The following is a 20,559-nucleotide window of genomic DNA, read 5'->3' as shown; positions in this document are numbered from 1 at the left end:
TGGCACAGGCAATGGCTGGGGCTAGATGCCCAAGTCCAAGGCCACCTGACGCCCTGAGTCTGAGCTCAGGTGGCTCCCCTGAGCCTCCGCCTGTGCTGCAACGGCTGCCCTGCTATTTTTAGCATGCTCGCTCGAGCAGCGGTAGCGTGAGTCTGTCTATCGAGGCTGGGATACAACTGCAGTGGAGACATACAAAAACGGTGAGCGCCCAAGCAACTTCCACTGCAATAAATCGGTGTTATTGGCTGCTCAGCAAAAAGAGACAAAGTTCTGAGCTATTCCACCAGACTCACTCCCTCTCTCACGGTGATTGGAAGCTCCATCCACATTGGCAAAATGCTTTGAGACCCTCCCATGAAAGGGGCTATACAAGTGCAAGGAATTATTATAGCCTTCGCTGTAGGAAATTAACTAGACAACCGCTTTAACACCAGTAGCATTTGGGGGTATGTTCTGGATCAAATGTCCACCTACAGGGTTTCTGGAACAGCATGAGATTGAGCATCACATCTGAAGTTTGGACGGGATTTTCCCCTGTCGCCGGATAGTGACATTCACCTTTCCCTGGATCATTGAGAACAGACAGACACCTCCCCAACAGTGAGGGCAGCTGGTAACAACCGAGGTCCATCACTGCCTTCCATCTTAGCTCTGTCTAGCCTCCCTCTCTCTGGGCCCGACTCAGCTCCCGCAGCAGTCAGTGGAAAGAATCCTATTTCCTCCGGAGGGGGCTAGAGCAGGACCTTCAGGCACAACTTAAGCTTGCAATTCTAGACCGCAGTGGGAATTTTGCCTGAGAAAAGACTGCAGGATTGGGCCCTCTATTTCTAAACCAATGGTGGAAAAGGCACCCAAGGCAGAACAAACAGGAATGAGGGTGAAGGAATCAGACACGCGATCCAGCCTTTTCATCACCACACGGCTGTAAATCTCTCTAAGAAAAAGCACCAGTTGGTCAGATACACAATGGGTACATTTCACTTCATTAAAATAAGCTCCTTAACAGAGCAGTGGAAACATCATCCAAGCAACAAACATCTCATTAAGACCGTATTAAGAGCTGCCTTTGAAGGCTACCAGGAGCCAATTAAGGGATGAATAGCGTCACAAAGATGGCTTTGAAATGGATTGGATGGTTTTAGCTGGACACTGGCTCAGCTCATTTGCGCCATCAGCTCTTCAAGTTCCGGTCGAGCCTTTAATCGAACCTTGAAGTCCGCCTCTGTATGCTGGGGGGAGGAGAAATGGAGAAATAGCAATTAGTCTTGATCATGTTCCAAAATAGCAGCAAAACAATTATCTCCTGATATTGGCCATGCAAATGTTCTGTACTATACCAAGGGCTTGGCGGTAAGTAAGTGTTCACAGTTCTACTGAACCCGGCAGTGCTGGAACATTTTCATAAGAACGACCCTACTGGGTCAGACCAATGGTCCATCTAGCCCAGTATCCTGTCTTCCGACAGTGGCCAATGCCAGGTGCCCCAGAGGGAATGAACAGAACAGGTAATCAAGTGATCCATCCCCCGTCACCCATTCCCAGCTTCTGGCAAACAGAGGCTAGGGACACCATCCCTGCCCACCTTGGCTAAAAGCCATTGATGGACCTGTCCTCCATGAAAACAGAGCTTGACATACAGCGCTATTGTAGCTCAGGAACTCAGTATGTTTTAATTTCTAAAATAATTAATATCATTTATTTAAATATTTTTTGATGTTTTCTAAATTTTCAAATATATTGATTTCAATTACAACACAGAATACAAAGTGTAGAGTGCTCCCTTTATGTTTATTTTTTACTACAAATATTTGCACTTGAAAAACCAAAAGAAATATTTCAATTCACCTCATACAAGTACTGTAGTGCAAATGTAGAATTATGTACAAAAAAATAACTGCATTCAAAAATAAAACAAAGTCCACTCAGTCCTACTTCTTGTTCAGCCAATCGCTCAGACAAACAAGTTTGTTTATATTTACAGGAGATAATGCTGCCTGCTTCTTATTTACAATGTCACCTGAAAGTGAAAACAGGCATTCGCATGGCACTGTTGTAGCTGGCATTGCAAGATATTTACATGCCAGATGTGCTAAAGATTCATAAGTCTCTTCATGTGTCAACCACCATTCCAGAGGACATGCGTCCATGCTGACAATGGGTTCTGCTTGACTACGATCCAAAGCAGTGCAGACCCATGCACGTTCATTTTCATCATCTGAGTCAGATGCCACCAACAGAAGGCAGATTTTGGTTTTTTTGGTGGTTCGGGTTCTGTAGTTTCTGCATCGGAGTGTTGCTCTTTTAAGACTTCAGAAAGCATGGTCCACACCTCATCCCTCTCAGATTTTGGGAAGGCATTTCAGATTCTTAAACCTTGGATCGAGTGCTGTAGCTATGTTTAGAAATCTCACATTGGTACCTTCTTTGCATTTTGTCAAATCTGCAGTGACAGTGTTCTTGAAATGAACAACATGTGCTGGGTCATCATCTGAGACTGCTATAACATGAAATATATGGCAGAATGCGGGTAAAACAGAGCAGGAGACATACAATTCTCCCCCAAGGAGTTCATTCATAAATTTCATTAACGCATGATTTTTTTTAATGAGCATCATCAGTGTGGAAGCATGTCCTCTGGAATGGTGATTGAAGCATAAAGGGGCATATCTGGCATGTAAATATCTTACAATGCCTGCTACAAAAGTGCCATGCGAACACCTGTTCTCACTTTCAGGTGACATTGTAAATAAGAAGCAGGCAGCATTATCTCCCGTAAATGTAAACAAACTTGTTTGTCCGAGCGATTGGCTGAACAAGAAGTAGGACTGAGTGGACTTGTAGGCTCTAAAGTTTTACATTGTTCGTTTTGAGTGCATTTACGTAACCAAAAAAAAAAAAGATCGACATTTATAAGTTGCACTTTCACGATAAAGAGATTGCACTACAGTACTTGTATGAGGTGAACTGAAAAATAAATAGTATTTCGTTTATCACTTTTACAGAGCAAATATTTGTAATCTAAACAATATAAAGTGAGCACTGTACACTTTGTATTCTGTGTTGTAACTGAAATCAATATATTTGAAAATATAGAAAAACATCCTAAAATATTTAATAAATTTCAATTGGTATCCTATTGTTTAGCAGTGTGAATAAAACTGTGATTAATCACGATTAATTTTTTTAATCGCAATTAACTTTGAGTTAATCACGTGAGTTAACTGCGTTTAATCGACAGTCCTATTTTGAACTAATCTGTAGTATCTTTCTGCCCAGGATTCCAAAGTACTTTACATCCATTAACAAATCAAGCATTACATCACCCCTATAAGGCAGGCTCAGAATCAGTGTTTTACAGATGGGAGTATGAAGGCAGAGAGAGATTAAGAGACTCACCCAAGGACATAGGGAATTAATGGCAGAGCCAGAAACAGAATTCAAGGGCTCTAATCCTCAGTACCTTGCCCTGAACCACACACACTTCAGAATCCATTGCCTATTTGCATATCAGTATTTGTTTGTGCAGAGACTGAATCATACAGAACTGTGAAGAGAAGTCTTTCCAAGAGCCAAGAATTTATATTTCTTCAACAAAATGTGTTATAAAAAGACTTAATAGGGACTTAACTGAAGCTGGTGACTGACAGTCTGATTCTCCTCCCCCTTAAGATGGCCTACCTCAGGCACAACTCCACTGAAGTCAATGGAGTCGCACTGGCGTAAGTGAAGAGAATCGGCACACGAGTGCAGAAGTCTTAACTCAGTGAACAAGCAGTGCAGACTGGGGTAGCACTGCTAAATAGCACGCACAGCCTGGGGTAGCATACACAATACCCTGTGAAATGTATCCCTTCCCTAGGGTTCCAAACCAACCACCTAGTAGCTGTCCTGCTTGGTGAGTTACCTGCTGACGTTTACAGATCATGAGCTATTGTGGATGCACAAGTTAGGAGTAAACAAAACTGGGCAAACCATTAAACACATGGAGATGGTTAAGTGCAGTTATCAATGCAAATTGTCGAAGTTCATTTTCAGAGACAGATACAGTTTATTTTATTGGAAGGAGGGGGAAATGGAAGATCTACCTATTTTAGGGCCTGATCCAAAGCTCACCAAAGCCCTTTGATTCAGTCCTTTACTTATTACGATAGTTCCTATCCCCTTCGTATTCAGGCACTATCGTAGCGCTGCCATCTCTCCAGAACTTCACAAGACCATCCGGAGCTCCACACACGTCTCTTGTGGGTTACCAAAGGCTAATGTAGTCCATGGATGCAGAGACCATCACTGACATTGCATATTTTTTGGTCCACAAAACCTACCTTGAATAAATAGAGCTTCCCAGAGCTCATTTGCTTTTGTAATACAAGGACATACAATGTATGGTGGCTTGAAGGCTTAAATTTTCCTCACACCCCCACAGTGCAGCAAAGGTTCTATCTACCCAGAGCCCAGCTCAGGAGTGTGAACTCTGGCCCGCCTCAGTGCTCTGGTGAAACTGAATATAAGAATAAGCTTCTGCAGAAAGCAAACAAAACTCCTTCCCGGGAGGAAGTGTGATCTAATAGTTACAGGAGGGCACCGGGTTCCATTCCTAGTCTGCCACCGACTCAACTCTTTAATCTTGTGCAAGTCAATTATCAATCTGCTTCTTCACCAGTAAAAGAGGGACAGTACTTCCCTGCTCCATAAAGAGCTCTGTGATCCTTGGATGAAAGGTGCAGTACACGCGCTACGTAGTACTGAAAGGAAAGTATCCTACTCTGAACCACAGGGATTTTCTCTAGGTGCAAAGCCATTTACCATCCACTCTCCTCATGGGTGGTAATGGGAGTTGGTTGGAAAGGTGCTGGTGGCAGGGGAGGCACGTCATGGGATACGGAAGTCCAAATGCTATCCAGGGCACTGGTCAATGAGCAGAGTCTCACGTAGGCCAACTGACCAAGTGGGGCCTGAATCTGAGGCACAGTGGGCACCCACACATCAATGGGAGAGGTGGGTCTTCTCAGGATCAAGACCTTGTTCTGTGCTGTTGTGAGGCAGATTTCACCACATACATAGTAAACACTTTCTAAATGTGAACACGTCAGTAAACGTAAAGGTACCTCTTTCACTGACAGATGGACCCCTTCGGGCTGGTTACTCTGAATAACCTCCAAGAGTACAGGAGCAAATGTTGAACTCAAACCACTGATCTGAAAGAAGAAATGAAATGCTGCAGGAGAAAAGCCAAACACCGGGCGAACCTTTTACATTAATGACACAGCAAAGGAGTCGATTTCAATGCAAGCCCAAGGCAGAGCCCAAACAAGACCCTTACAGTCCAACCACTCTGGGCCAATGTACATAACTTTAATTTACAGGGCATCTTCCATGCACACTGTACCCCAACGTGCCCAGTTTTGACATGCACAACCCCCCACCCTGCCCACAGTATCCCCACTGTCTGTGCGAGAACCTCCACTGCAGCTGCTGCTGTCTGAAGCATGTATTTTGTATCTCTCCACCTCACTGTTTTTCTGACTCAGTTGAAAAGACATCCCTTGTCCCTTTCTTATACCACTTAACTTCTTTAGCTCTGCTACTGAGAAGCAGAAAGATTGACACACAGATGTATGTGTTGGTGTGTAGATCTAGAGACACATCCATGCACAGCATAGTTTTTTTAATTCAGGTTAAATTGTCGCTAATGGCCGGATCCCTACCACAGACGCTGCCATGGAAAACTTGGGACTCCAGTGTCAACTCTGAAAGTTCTCAGCATCAGCTCTGTGCCATGGAAAACGTCTCCCTTTTAAAGCTTTGCAAGTTTAACCCAGAACAGGTTTAACCACAAGACTGAGTGTATGCAGCTATAAGACGAGGAGGAAAGCATCACTGAGGAAACAGATTCTAGTTTAAAAACTGCGAAGGGTCAATATAACCAGCGAGCTTTAAAAAATTATTATAGCCCACTTCACAGCGATAGGGGCCAGTGAAGGGGGGTTTGGGCAAATATCTCGTTATGACTTTTCCATCTGTATTGTCTACCATTCAGTGTAAAAGAGATAGTACCTCTAATCGTTACAGCTGGCAGACAAGCCTTCTGGGCTCTCCATTCTGCAAGTGGCTCATTGTGTGACTTTTAGTTAATTAACTTCTTCGTGCCTCAATTTCCACACACAAGTGGTTAGACTAGAGAGTGAGTTCGGTGCTTTGAGAGCCTCAGAAGTAAAGTGCTATGCAAGAGCAGAGCGTCATTATAGGCAAACAAAATTTCATACCTGTACAACTCGCTGGTGGGTTGTAAGAACAGCATCTAGGTACTGCCTGGACCCTTGCTCCTGCAGAAGCATCACCTCCATGGTTTTAGTGGGCATCGCATAGCTGTAGAAACAACAATTCAGCTATCAGCAATCGGGGAAATGTTGACAGCCCTTGGCAGGAACGAGGGAACTTTCATCAGAAGAGAACATGGGATGAGATGAAGCATTCATGAGAAATTAACTATGCAAACAAGGTAGACTGCTTTAGGGGTTGACACAAGCAGGGCTGTATAACCACTTGTGTGACAGGACAAAGATAAGAGGGAAGTCTACGGCATTACTGCTGCCCAGAAGCTCTTTTGGGCACAAATGCTAACACAAAAGGAGACAACTTTATTCAATGCCTTTGTTGTTGAAGGAGAGATTTAAAGCAAACATCTAGTACATAGTTAATGTACCTGGTTTTATTTTCATGAGCAGTAACTGACTTGTGTCTTTCACAATGGTTATTAAGAAGGATAAGAAACGGCTGGTGTAACATGCTACTTGGAAAGACTTTATTTTCACCAATATGGACCTAGTATGTGCAGAAGAGAGATACTTGGCAAATGCTGTTCTCATTTACGTCAGTGTAAATCCACAGATTTCAGTGGTGTTACTCTGGATTTTCACTGGTGCAAATGAGAACAGAATGTGGCCCATTGTGTGAACCGCTTGTACTGCAACTCAATTAGCGAGGAGGGATGATCTTGTGGTTAAGGCACTGGACTCTCACTCAGGAGGTCTGGGTTCAATGGCCAGGTCAACCACAGACTTCCTTTGTGACCCTGGCCAAATCATTTAACATAAGAATGACCATACTGGGTCAGACCAAAGGTCCATCTAGCCCAGTATCCTGTCTTCCAACAGTGGCCAATGCCAGGTGCCCCAGAGGGAGTGAACCTAACAGGTAATGATCAAGTGATCTCTCTCTTGCCATCCATCTCCACCCTCTGACAAACAGAGGCTAGGGACACCATTCCTTACCCATCCTGGTTAACAGCCATTAATGGACTTAACCTCCATGAATGTATCTAGTTCTCTTTTAAACCCTGTTATAGTCCCAACCTTCACAAGTCCTAGCCTTAAATATCTCTGGCCTCAGTCAAAGGGGGCTAATATTTCTTTTCTCCCCTACTTTGTCTTTACTACGTGGACAGCCCCTAGCACAATGGGGCCTTGCCCTCTGTCGAGACATGCAGCCATTACTGCAATACAAGTAACAATCTATGCAAGAACTACAGTCTAGGGTATGAAACAGTCATCTAGGTTGTGGGCTCTTCCTGTAACTATTCATAGGCGCAACCGAGCAGTAGACACTTTAATTTCCTAGCATCTCTGGGTCTTGTTCTAAAACATTTAATGGGGGGCTGGTGATCCATAGAGTTTGAGGGCAGACGGGACCATAAGATCATCTAGTCTGATCTCCGTGGGATATCCAAATGGGATCCAAGATCCTTTTAATGTAAGTCTCTGCCATTCGACAGCTGTTCACTGAATTATGAGAAATCAGTGAGTGGTCCCAGTTTGTCTAGTGCATCCACATTGCAGAAAGAGACCAGCACAACTGGTCTATGCATGCAGGACTCTCAGCTCCACGGCTGTGATGCAGCACCTCATACAAGAGCAGGGGTTCTCAAATTGGGGGTCGGGACCCCTTAGGGGATCATGAGGTTATTACATGGGGGGTCATGAGCTATCAGCCCCTACCCCAGATCTCACTTTGCCTCCAGCATTTATAATGGTGTTAAATATATTAAAAAGTGTTTTTAATGTATAAGGGGGGGGGGGTCGCACTCAGAGGCTTGCTGTGTGAATGGGGTCACTGGTACGAAAGTTTGAGAACCCCTGTACAAGAGTCTAAAAAAGTAAATTCACTTTCCTGACATTTTTAAATAGGGTTTAAACAGTGAGCACCATGCATACATTAAACAGCATTCGGACACAGATTCCCATATGTGCTAACATCCTTTCATGGTAGTTATGACAGGTCCCTTGGACAACACCATGAAGGCCCCAAAGGAATCAGCACTTATAATCACAGGGGATGGTCAAGGCTGCAGACTTTTACAGATAATCTTTGTGCATCCCCCTCACAGAACTGAAAACAGATGGCATGGTTTCGTCCCGTAAAGACCCTGCAGGAGTCACACGCCCTGTTACATGATCCACAGGAACACTCAGAACAGCACAATTAGCTTCTCAGATCTAACATTGGAACCACAGTTACACGAGACCCCACCGCTCTACCTCGAGGAGAACACCACGACTCTCACCTAGAAGAGAGGGGTGGGGTTAGTATGGACCTGGCAAGAAAATACATTTAAAGAACATTTCCTTAATGAAACCCTCTCTGCAGATCTCCACTGTAGGACAGCAGGGAAATGGTTAATGTTGACATGTTAAATGCCATCGTTAGCATCCAGAGTTAATATCGCATTGAGGATAATTCACACATCGTAGAGCTGTTGTTACAAGCTATCAGCAGACTCAGGCAGACAATGCTGCAGCACATCAGATCCATCACATCCCCAAAGTGAAAGCGTAAATCCTGGCAACAATATCGGGGTCCCTGGAGAAGAGCTGGTCCAACTCTCCCCCCACATCCAGTTCCATCTAGTCTCTGCTATTTATAAACTGAAAAGGTGCAGTCCAGCCCCTTCATGAAAGCTGCCTTGTGACAAGCCTTTCCATGTCTTCGGAAAGCAAATTAAAATACAGCCTTTGAAGGCTCTCTTGTCCTACTTTTAGGAAAATTATAGCTGTGGCAGAACAAGCAATTTGTAGGACAAAGCCCACAAGTCACTGTTCTGCCTGCTCCAAGCTCCATGGTGCTACTGTAATTTTCGGTGCTTTTAGATGAGCAAAAGATCAAAACAGAGTGGGTGAAAAGTGACCTTGTCTCTAAACGTGGGGCAGTGAGGAGAGATCCATCCACGCAACAGATGTACGGGAACAAAATCTGACTCAAATCAGCAGAAGCTCTGTCTGCATGACATGCCCCATTTCTTTTCTGAGAAACAGACAAAAGAGAAATGTGTCAAGAGGAAAAGAATCCAGCGCAATCGACAGAAGTGAGACAGGGCATTTTAACACCTCACAACATGTGGAAAAGACACATGGAGGGCTAGGACTCTAATTATATGTGGCACTTTTCATCTTCAAAGAACTCTACCCACGTCCAGCCATCCTCAAGACCTGTGAGGTAAGCAGGCATCAGTCAACACACTTTGCAGATGGAAAAGCTTGGGCAGAGAGGTGGCAAGTCCATGGAGTATCCAGGATTAGAACTCAGAAATTCCCCTTCCCCATTCCTGTGCTCAGACCACTGGCTAATGCCCCTTTCTCCACTGACTGAAAACTGAGAGCTAAATTCTTCCCTGTGATCTGCACAGCCAGTCTATTGATACCCATCCTGTGGCTCTTCCTACTTGAACAGAGCTCTAAGTGAGGTCAGTCAAGAGCCCATGCAGACTGAAAGAACAGAATAAATTCAAGAGAATGACCATGCAGATCAGAGAGGAAAATTCAGACACACACAAATGTCACAGGGGTGGGAAAACTACGGCCCATCAGAGGTTTTAATCCCGCGCTCGAGCTCCTACCATGGAGTGGGGTCGGGGGCTTCCCCCGCTTCGCACGTGCCATGACTCCACGTGGCTCCCGGAAGCAGTGGCATGTCCCCCCTCCAGCTCCTATGTGTAGGGGCAGCCAAGGGGCTCCGCATACTGCCCCCACCCTAAGCAGCACCCCTGCAGCTCCCATTGGCTGGGAACCGCGGCCAATGGGAGCTGCAGGGGCAGCGCCTACGGACGGGGCAGCATGCAGAGCCGCCTTGCCGCGCCTCTGCATAGGAGTCAGAGGGGGGACATGCCGCTGCTTGAGGTAAACGCTGCCCGGAGCCTGCACCCCTGACCTCCTCCTCCTGTGCCCCAACCCTGATCTCCCCTCCCACCCTCCAAACCCCTCGGTCCCAGCCCGGAACACCTTCCTACACCCCCAACCCCTCATACCCAGACCCACCCCAGAGCCTGCACCCCATGCCGGAGCCCTCACTCCCCTGCACCTCAACTCCCTGCTACAGCCCAGAGCCCCCTCCCACACCCTAAACTCCTCATTTCTGACCCCACCCGGAAGCCCACACCCCAAGTCAAAGCACTCACTCCCTCACGCACCCCAGTCCCAATTTCGTGAGCATTCATTTCCATATCCGGATGTGGCCCTTAGGCCAAAAAGTTCCCCCATCCCTGGTGTAACACCTTCACCTGCAAGGCTCTCATTTTTTTTACTGTATCCGAGCAAGACCAAAGTGCATACAGCATGTCATATAAACACACAGATGACATGTTAAACACACAGAGATGACATGCAGTGGTGGCCTTTATACCTTTCATTCACTCGAATGGAGAATCGGTTGCAGAGTTTATGAACATATTGAGCAAAATGCTCCACCAGGCACATGTCATACGCCGTCATCTGTATGTTCAGGTCTCCATATTCATGATCTGATCCAGCACAAATCTCCTTCATCCGTATCCTGTCCCTTTTCTTCTTTGAAGGCTGTAAGAAAGTGAACTACCCTTCAGCATTCTTGGAAAGTCTAACCACAAGATTCATGCCCAGTAGTGGTTAGAGCAGTGGACTGGTAGCCTGGACTCTATACCCAGCTCTAACGCTGGTTTGCTGATTAATCTTGGGCAAGTCAAGGCTCCCCAGTGCTCATTTTCCCAGCTGTAAAATCAGGATAACACCTAATTTACAGAAGTGTTCTGAGGCTTAATTGGTTGAGGTCCTGGGATGACAGGCCCTATAAAGGCACCACACTCATCTGGACAATGTATGCTTAGCATGAAAAACTACTTCTTCCAGAAGGAACTAAGGAGTTGGAACAAACTGCTTCTAACTCAGCCTCTGCCTTTGAGGCACCTGTCTAGATGAATTATTGTTTCACTGTTCCAGAAATGTCTCTTCCAAATTCCAGGTAACGTAAAAAAGTTCAAAATGGACCAAGACTTTACTTGCTAATATTCAGCAACGGCTTGTGATTGGTTTGGTTAAGTTCAACATAATTAGTTGTTTTGATTAGCCAAACCATTTAGAGACTTAAATAAGGAAGTAATGGACACAAGAAAATATTTGTGTAGTGCTTTGAATAAGCTATTTCTTACTGCACAACAATCTCTGCTGGGAGAAGCAGAAGGAAAACAGCATAGTCTTCGCTTGTATATTCAGAAGCCCATAGAATTAGCAGCACCAACATTTTAATTAGTCTGTAAATGTATCCGAATAAACTGAAAGTCAGCACTGTCTGAGCACTGAAAAACCTACCTCCGGTGGAAGCAGGTGTCTGAACCTCCCAATGCCATGGGTAGGCTGGGACCTGTAGTGTCTGTTGCAGCTCAGCAACGTGCTGCCTTTAAAGAGGAAGACAGAACAAATATGTTTCAAGTTAAAGGTCAGACAACTCCTCTCCTGACAAAGCAGTAACAGTATTGAAGATAGGAGTCACCAGGAATCTACTGAGGAGAGGTGGGGCTGGCAAGGGTAGAAACCTGGAAGAAGAGTCTTTCTGTCTGTAATTAGGTGTTTTAGATCAGTGGTTCTCAACCTTTCCAGACTACTGAGCCCCTTTCAAGAGTCTGATTTGTCTTGCGTACCCCCAAGCTTCACTCACTTAAAAACTACTTGCTTACAAAATCAGACATAAAAATACAAAAGTGTCACAGCCACACTGTTACTGAACAATTGCTGACTCTCTCATTTTTACCATATGATTATAAAATAAATCAACTGGAATATAAATATTGTACTTACATTTCAGTGTATAGTATATAGAGCAGTAACAAGTCATTGTATGAAGTTTTAGTTTGCGCTTCCTTTTTATGTAGCCTATTGTAAAACTAGGTAACTATCTAGATGAGTTGCTGGACCCCCAGAGGTAAGCATACCCCTGGTTGAGAACCACTGTTTAGAGTGGCCAGAGGTGGGCAAGATGCTTCACACAGAAGACACGTCCCTGCCCCAGTCCACGTGTAGGTTACTCAGGGTTAGTCATGTACCCAACACACCACAGTGGTTAAGTAATGAGGGGGAGTAAATATGTGCAACAAATATGGCGGGGGCATGTCCCATTGTCTCTTGTCAAGTTCTCAGGTGAGATATAAATGAGGAAAGGGTAGTGACTTGGCAGACCACAATAGACTGGGAGAAAGGGAAGGGATCCCAACCAGGAGGACATTCAAGGAGTTCAGCATGGAAAGGGCTGGAGCATGATGGCAGTGGTGAAACTGTGATGGATCCAGGATCCCAGTTATCCTTAAATCCAGCCCTGCTTCAAATATTCACGTATCCGAAGAAATGACAAGCCCTTGTTTCTTCTCATGACTCTGGGGCAAAGTGCTGTCCCTGCAGCCTTAACTTTAATAAGCGCACCCCAGAGTCAGGTGATATTTTAGACTGAAAGTACAATACCTTGAACCAGCAGGGTTCAAGAACATACTAGATCCTGTCTACACTTCAAGACCAAACTGTGTTTTAATCATGTCAGAGGACTACTGTGTTGTAACAGAATCCACCAGCACAATAGATATTGAAGTGTAGATGGGTTTAACCTTAAATTGGGTTTCAGACTGGTTCCACTAAGAGTTCCTGACCCAGTGTAGACAGGGAATATTGGGCTAGATTCACAAAAGGACTCAGGTGACTGCCTACCACTTTAGGCACCTAAATCTCAGAATCGGGCCCCACTGGGATTCACAAAAAAACCTTCAGCTGCTGTTCGTCCACCTAACTACTCACCTGTGGGACCCAATCAGATAATGCCCAGAGCTTACCTATTGGATCAGGCACCTGTAGGCAAGCTTACCTCAAATGGCTGCGGGGGGGAAGGCAGGAAAGGGGAGAACAGGAGTGAGAAGATTCCTTCATAACTTTTAGCCCAGTGGTTAAGGTACTCACCTAGGATGTAGGAGACCCCCCATTCACCTTCCCCCTCCACCTGATGAGGAAAAGGGATCTGAACAGGGATCTGCCACCTCTCAGGTGAGTGTCTTAGACACTGGTCTATTGGATATTCTGATATGGGGCTCCCTCGGTCTCTTCTGTTGAAGCTGTTCCTCTGGCAATAAATAATAAAAAAATCATTGGGACAGAGAGAGCAAGTGAAACCTTCCTAGCCTGGTGGCTAGAGCACTCACTTGGGAGGTGGGAGACACAGAGTCCAGTCCCCCTGCTCCAGTCAATTTTTAAATGATTTATCCCAGTGGGACAGCTTCAACAGGAGAGACTCATATCAGAACATACCATAGCCCCAAGGCTAGCACACTCAGCTAAGTAGCAGATCCCTGTTCAAATCCCTTCTCATCAGGCGGAGAGCAGAATTGAACCAGGAGTCTCCCACAGCCCAGGTGACTACACTAACCACTGGGTTAAATGTTATGAGGGAAGTCCTCCTCCACCCAGCTTCTTCCAAAAATGGGGCAGACGCATAACCCCAAGAGAAAGTTTGCAGATAAGAATCCCAAGCAGAGGAAGGTACCTCCCTGCAGGCTGGATTTAGGTGCAGGAAGAGGGGCAGGGCTTAGAACACATCCCTCTCCTTGGCATCTCCCATTAGCTATCTTAGGCGGAGAGCCACCTAGTGTGCTGGCTTCTGTGAATCCCATTCTGAGGCACCTTTCCCCAAAATGTACACGAAGCTGAGATGCCACACTAAGCTCTGTGAATCCCAGGGATTTTCTAGGCGCCTAAAAGTTAAGTGTGGGGACACTACATTTCTTTGTGATTACAGCCCATAGTCTCTAGCAGATGTTTCTCTACAACATAAAGTCAGTCTGTCTAGGACTCTCTGCTTAGCCATCCCAGGAATGGAACAAGAGGAGGATTTGCAGTCAGATCCAGGTGTGACTGAATGCTGGCCCAGTGCCCATCTGAATTATTCATTACAACACCATCAATCAGCTCAAATTTGGTTTAAAGAATTAAATAGCAAGGTGACATGATGGCTCAAGTGTGAATATTTGTTTCAGGTACAAGAAGGTTTTTAGTGTATTGTATTCAAAATCTACAGTGAGTTCTTACCTACAGCACAGATGGGGCTCTCTCTGGCCGCTGTTACTCTAAAGGAAAAGCCAGGATGAAAGTTAAAAGCTATTGTTGTTTCATTTATCAAAGTACTGTACAGATTTTCAGTCTCTAAATGGAGTCATTATTCTTGAGTGACAGGTCTTATAGGCAGAGAGTGTGGAAAATGGATTAGATCATTACACTACGGCCCTCGTTACTGCATTATCTATGCACCTCACACCCATTAATGGATGTTACCCTCACACCACCACAGTTGGATAGGGTAGCATTATCCTCACAGGACAGATTAAATGACTTGCCCAAGGTCAGACATGGTGTCTGGGTTGAGCTGGGAATCGACCCCAGGTATCCCAAGTCACAATCTGCTAGACCCAGGGTGTCAAACTCATTTGGGGGAAAAGAGAGAGGCAAATTCTGTGTTTCGTTCTGTTGGGAGTTGGGGTGAGAATTCAGGATGGCATACTCTGCTTGATCCCCAGTGAAGACTCCACTGATGTCAGTGGGAGGAGCACAAAAGATCAAGGAGATAATATAGCTTTTACATAGTAACTAAAACTTTTAATTATTCTTGTATGTCTTTCTCTGCAGGAACTCCCAATTCCCACCCCTCGAGGGCTTCACTCCCGCCCCCCAACCATTCCATTTGCTACAGTGATCCGTTAATACTGACATTACACCACTATCAGTGGGCTTTAGAGATGATACACCGATCAAATTCATAAGGAGCAGGTCACCCCTCTGACTCATTTTTCAGCTCTCTGCAAATTCAGACAGACATCATGACATTGGTTTACACCCCCCCTCCCATTACATTTGGAAGATTATGGCTGCAGCCATGATGTCTAGAAAAACAACACTTTTTTTTGGTCATTAAAAAAAAGTTTACATTCTGCACAGTCTGAGTTTGGCATGTGAGCCACAAATACATCATGCACACCTGATCTGGGTTTTGAGTTTGACACCCATGCACTAGACCATTCTTCTTACACTGATGGTGCAAGGAACCATCTCTTTTACATATCCTGCTATTCCATCAGCTTCCAGGTGTCATATGAAACATTCCTTTCACTATATCTCAATGTTTTACCTTTCTCTGATATTATTTTTCAACTGTATAGTGATTTTTGTAATTGATTTTATAAGTTTGCCAGGCCAGTTTGTAAAAGAGACAGGATATAAAAATGTTATCTTGAATCTTACATTTGCTCAGTCAGATTTCAAAATCCTTACCTGCTAAGAGCAAATGCCTGTTTTAGAAACATTTCCTTCCCCAGGCATAGCACCTACAACAAGCCAACATTGTTAGAACACAAACAAACATGTAAGAAAAGCATCAAGAAGGTTTTCAAAGCAGTCAGTTGTTAGCTTATTCCTCTTGGAATGCATCTTCCCTAACAAAATTCGGTAACTTCATAATGTACCAATAAACTTCCCAACCAGTTTTCATTGGCCTAAAGCAAATCATCACTTCTCAGTACACTGCTACAACACAAAAGGGGACAGAATAACAGAAAGATAGATGACTGTAATTTCTCTTTCATACACTCTGTCACTTTTACATGTGAATTCCAGTAGCTTGATATTAAGGGATCCACTACCGACCAAATTCAACCCTAGTGTCACTCCATTGACGTCAACTTTAACTAACTAATTATATCAATTACCTTCCCATTTACTCCAGTTGTATCTGATTTGGTAAAGATACAATTCCTCTTCTCTGTGATAATATCTAGCATCCACCCAAAGTATCTGACATAATTTATGATAGGAGGAAAAATATCAAAAGAAAAGATAAGACAGACTGAAGTGCTTTAAGTATCCAACAAGAGCTCAGTATTTAAGCCTTGTCTACACTAGACATTTTCAGAATATCTCCTACTGGCTCCTCTGGTTGTAGCCACATCTGGAGTGGTAGCAGAGACAAGGCACTAATGTTTTTACCATACCTTGTCTAGTATAGGGGAAGACGACACGGAGGTAAGACATCTGGTGACCAGCTCACCCTACTGTTCGCATTGTTTGCCATTGCTAACACTGGAGGATTTGCACTGGTTTCAGTGCACCACTTGGGATATTTCCATAAAATTGTCAATGTAGACACATCTTCAGATCTCTCCATTTTACAGATGAAGGAAGTGAGGCACAGAGAGAATAAGTGACTTGCCGAGGTCACAGAACCAAGTTCTCCTGACTCCCACTATCGTGATCTAAACACTGAACAATAGTGCTTTCTGATACAAAATGCACTATTGGAAACAATCCCACATTGGCCCTTGAGGAATGAAGGGGTGGCCAAAGCATGACCCATAGAGTTCAATAGTTCAGCCCATGGGTACTTGTGTGGTCTCTCCTGATGCAAGCAGAGGATCTGTAATCAGCACAGGAACATGGGACTTTCCATATGAAGGAGAAGGGTGACTATATTCAACTCCTTTTCACAATAAATAAGACCTGGTCTACACCCAAAACTTAGGTTGACTTTATGGTGCTCAGGGGTGTGAAAATTTCACACCCAAGAGACATAGTTAAGCCCATCTAAGCCCTTGTATAGACACTGCTACATCAATGGAAGTATTGTGCCATCAACTTAGCTACCACCTCTCAGGGAGATGGATTTATTATAGCAATGGAAAAAACTCTTCCATCACCATAACAAGTGCCTACACTACTGTGCCGCACTAGCACTTATTGTGTAGACATAGCCTAAGAATCTCCCATGTTAAGAAAGATGAATTCAGACTGGAACAGGTGCAGAGAAGGGTTACTAAGATGATCAGAGAAATGGAGAACCTACCTTATGAGAGGAGTCTTAAGGAGTTTGGCTCACTTAGCCTAACCAAACGAAGGAGGAGAGAAGATATGACTGCTCTCTATAAATACATCACATGAATAAACACCAAGGAGTGAGAGGAATTATTTAAGTTAAGCGCCAATGTTGACAAAAGAACAAATGGATATAAACTGGCTCTCAATAATTTTAGGCTTGAAATTATACGGTTTCTAACCATCAGAACAGCCTTGCAAGGAAAGCGGGGGTGGGAGGACCCAACTGGCTGCAAGACTGAGCTTGATCAGTTTATGGAGGGGATGGTATGATGAGACTGCCTACAATGGTATATGGCCCATCTGCAACTGCTATCAGCAAACAGTTCTAAGACCTAGAGATGGGACACTAGAGTGGGAGGATTCTGAGTTACTACAGAGAATCCTTCCCCGGGTGACTGGCTGGTGAGTCTTGTCCACATGCTCAGGGTCTAACTGACTGCACAATACTTGGGGTTGGGAAGGAATTTTCTCCCAGCTCAGAGTGGCAGAGACCCTGGGGGGGGGGGTCACCTCACTCCACGGCATGGGACATGGGTCACTGGCTAGATTGAATTTGTGAAAGTGGTGGATTTTCTCTCATTTGAAGTTTTTGAATCATGATTTGAGGATGTCAGTAACTCAGTCGGAGGTTGTGGGCATATTGCAGGAGTGGGCTTGAGAAACTCTGTGGTCTACCATGTGCAGGAGGTCAGACTAGATCAGGGTAGGCAACCTATGGCACGCATGCCAAAGACGGCACACGAGCTGATTTTCAGAGGCACTCACACTGCCCGGGTCCTGGTCCAGGGGGGCTCTGCATATTAATTTAATTTTAAATTAAGCTTCTTAAACATTTTAAAAACCTTGTTTACTTTATAATACATAACTAAGCTATTGTTGTACGTAGGCTTATAGAAAGAGACCTTCTAAAAACGTTAACATGTGTGACCGGCACGTGAAACCTGAAATCGGAGTGAATAAATGAGGACTCGGCAAACGCTGCTGAAAGGCTGCCGACCCCTGGACTAGACGATCGCTATGGACTCGCTGGCCTTAAATCTACGAGCGCCGCACTTGGGCTCCCAGTAACTTACCAACAAACGCCTGGGCGGGGCAGGTCGGGCAGCCCCGGCTGAGTGGGTCTGAGCGGGGCTTTGCCAATGACTGCACCTGGGCTCGTGTTATGGTCCGCGCCCAACACCTTCCCCGCAACCCCTAGTCCCCGGCACCCGCCCCCCGGTGCAAATACCTTCCCCAGCGCCGAGCACATCCTCGCCCGCCGCCCGGCCCCGACAGCGAACGCCCGGCCGGAAGAGCGGGCCGAGCCCGGCAGGCAAACGCGTCCCCCGCGCTCCAGGTCCTGCTGAATGTGTCTCCCCCTCACTCCCTGAGCCTCGCACCTGCAGTTCCGCAGCAACTCGGTTCCCCCGTCTCCTCCCCGGGCCGCAGGTTCCCCTCCCCCGAAGGGAGGATACCGACCCCCGACGCCATTAGTCGGGCAGGGCTCGGGCAGGCCAGCGGGGACCCCGCATGGCTCGTGCTCTGGGGAAGGGGGTTCCCTTGCAGGAGGAATGCAGGGAGGTGGCATGTCACAGCAGCCTGGGTGCTCAGCCCTGCCTGCCTGCACTCCCCCTGGGCCTCCACACAAGGACAGCGTGGGGCAGGGCACGTCTGGCCCTAGAGCTGCGCTGGGGGGCGGGGGGGGAGTATTTTAATACCTCAGTGTTGGGGCGTGTCCAATTGTTTCCTCTGCACAATACTAGGTGCAGGAAAAATTCCATCACTGAGGTATTAGCCTAGGTCTTGAGAGAGGCAGGTTCAGGTCCCTGCTCCCCACCAGACTTCCTGTGTGGAGGTGGGTTTTGAGGATAAATGCATTAACCATAGGGCAGTGCTCACATACTGAGGTGTCAGGGTCCACATGACTACCTCAGAGATGCATGAGTGTCCATGTTTGCCCATATCCGTGTATCTATGTCCACTCATGTGCATGTGCTGTGTTGGCAAGTCCTTTAAACACCTTGTGGGTTTTCTATACCCACTCATATATGTTCTGATCTTTTAAGGCGTTCTTAACATCTGTTTTGTTCATTTATTATGGTGAGCATTGGAACTGCTGATGCAGCTCCCACAGTCCTTTTTCATCATCATTATTTTTTGTCTCTCCCTCCCCTGCTTTTTGCATGGGTACTAGCAGCCAAGGAATAGCGCTAAACTCAAGCATAAAAGTACTAAATAAGCAGGATCAGCTGCGGAGGAAAACTGACTAAAATAATACAATTCCTCTGCAGTCAGCCTGGCTTGTAAAGCATGTCATCAACTGTGTTGCATTTTCAATTTCTTTTCTTTTTTTTTAATTTCCCTGCAGCACTGGAACCCCTAATGCAACAGCCTTATTCTAGTGCATGAGAACCAGGAAGTGTAATTGACCTCTTGAATTTTGCCAGTCTTCTAATGACCTGCAGCATGACATTTTAATTCCTTTATCTGAACATGCAGAGCGATTTATATTTTGCTGTTGTTAATTGAAAGATGAATAGGGTGTAGACTAGGTGATGTAACAAGTCCATCCAACTTCAATGGTTCTATGAATCATGTGTTATATTAGTAACACATATAGAGGGAAATTAATACCAGCCCTGCCAAGTAGCTCACATTTGGTACATAGTAGATGGGAGGAAGCAGTAGACGTGATATATCTTGATTTTAATAAGGCTTTTGACACAGTCCCGCATGACATTCTCATAAGCAAACTAGGGAAGTGTGGGCTAGATTAAACCATTATAAGGTGGGTGTGATGTGTTCCCCCCAGGGTGCCACCTGGAACTGGGGTACCACTGAGCCCCTTGACCCACCAGCCTGGGCTCCCTCTCACACTGCGCTGCTGTGACAAGTTCCAAAGTCCTCCAAGCTTGCACTTTCACCAGCATTCACACAGGTAGGGACACACCCAGCTGCAGTCACATGCTGTTTCTCTAACCACCAGCCTAGGACCCCAGAGCTCTGGTCAAACCTGCCTTGTTGTAACACCCAGTCCCCCTTTCCCTTAATGTGAAGACGACCATGCACACGTGTGGTAATCAAGCTGAGATTTTCCCCAGATCCCTTAGTCCAGTGTTTCTCAAACTTCAGTATTGGTGACCCCTTTCACACAGCAAACCTATGAGTGTGACCTCCCCTTAAAAATTAAAAACACTTTTTTTTTTATTTAACACTATTATAAATGCTGGAGGCAAAGCGGGGCTTGGGGGTGGAGGCCCCCCGAGGGGTAACAACCCCCAGTTTGAGAATCCCTGCCTTAGTCAAATGCACACTGGTTTGGATTAAAACATAAAATAAGTGTATTAACTACAAAAGGATAGATTTTCATAGAATAACAGAGTTG

The 20,559-nt window shown here is 45.4% G+C and overlaps 1 protein-coding gene across 5 annotated transcripts; it reads right to left on the bottom strand.

The window, feature by feature from the left end:
- Positions 1–962: 962 nt before the first annotated feature.
- MRPL48 (mitochondrial ribosomal protein L48) lies at positions 963–18,970 on the bottom strand. Of its 5 annotated transcripts, XM_045022095.1 has the most exons (9): positions 18,424–18,439; positions 17,164–17,201; positions 15,600–15,652; positions 14,364–14,401; positions 11,613–11,698; positions 10,672–10,844; positions 6,264–6,366; positions 5,106–5,195; positions 963–1,229 (listed from the first exon to the last, which is right to left on the bottom strand). In XM_045022095.1, exons 3-9 carry the CDS (start codon positions 15,629–15,631, stop codon positions 1,155–1,157), a joined length of 597 nt encoding a protein of 198 aa, XP_044878030.1. In that variant the 5' UTR covers positions 15,632–15,652; positions 17,164–17,201; positions 18,424–18,439; the 3' UTR covers positions 963–1,154. The 5 variants fall into 5 exon arrangements, with proteins under 5 accessions (XP_044878030.1, XP_044878009.1, XP_044878034.1 ...); XM_045022074.1 differs by lacking the exons at positions 17,164–17,201; positions 18,424–18,439 and adding an exon at positions 18,893–18,970; XM_045022099.1 differs by lacking the exons at positions 17,164–17,201; positions 18,424–18,439 and adding an exon at positions 18,575–18,607.
- Positions 18,971–20,559: the final 1,589 nt, after the last annotated feature.

This window comes from Mauremys mutica, chromosome 1 (genome assembly GCF_020497125.1).
Source record: "Mauremys mutica isolate MM-2020 ecotype Southern chromosome 1, ASM2049712v1, whole genome shotgun sequence".
Classification (NCBI taxonomy): domain Eukaryota; kingdom Metazoa; phylum Chordata; order Testudines; family Geoemydidae; genus Mauremys; species Mauremys mutica.
This window is presented reverse-complemented; position numbering and strand designations above follow the sequence as displayed.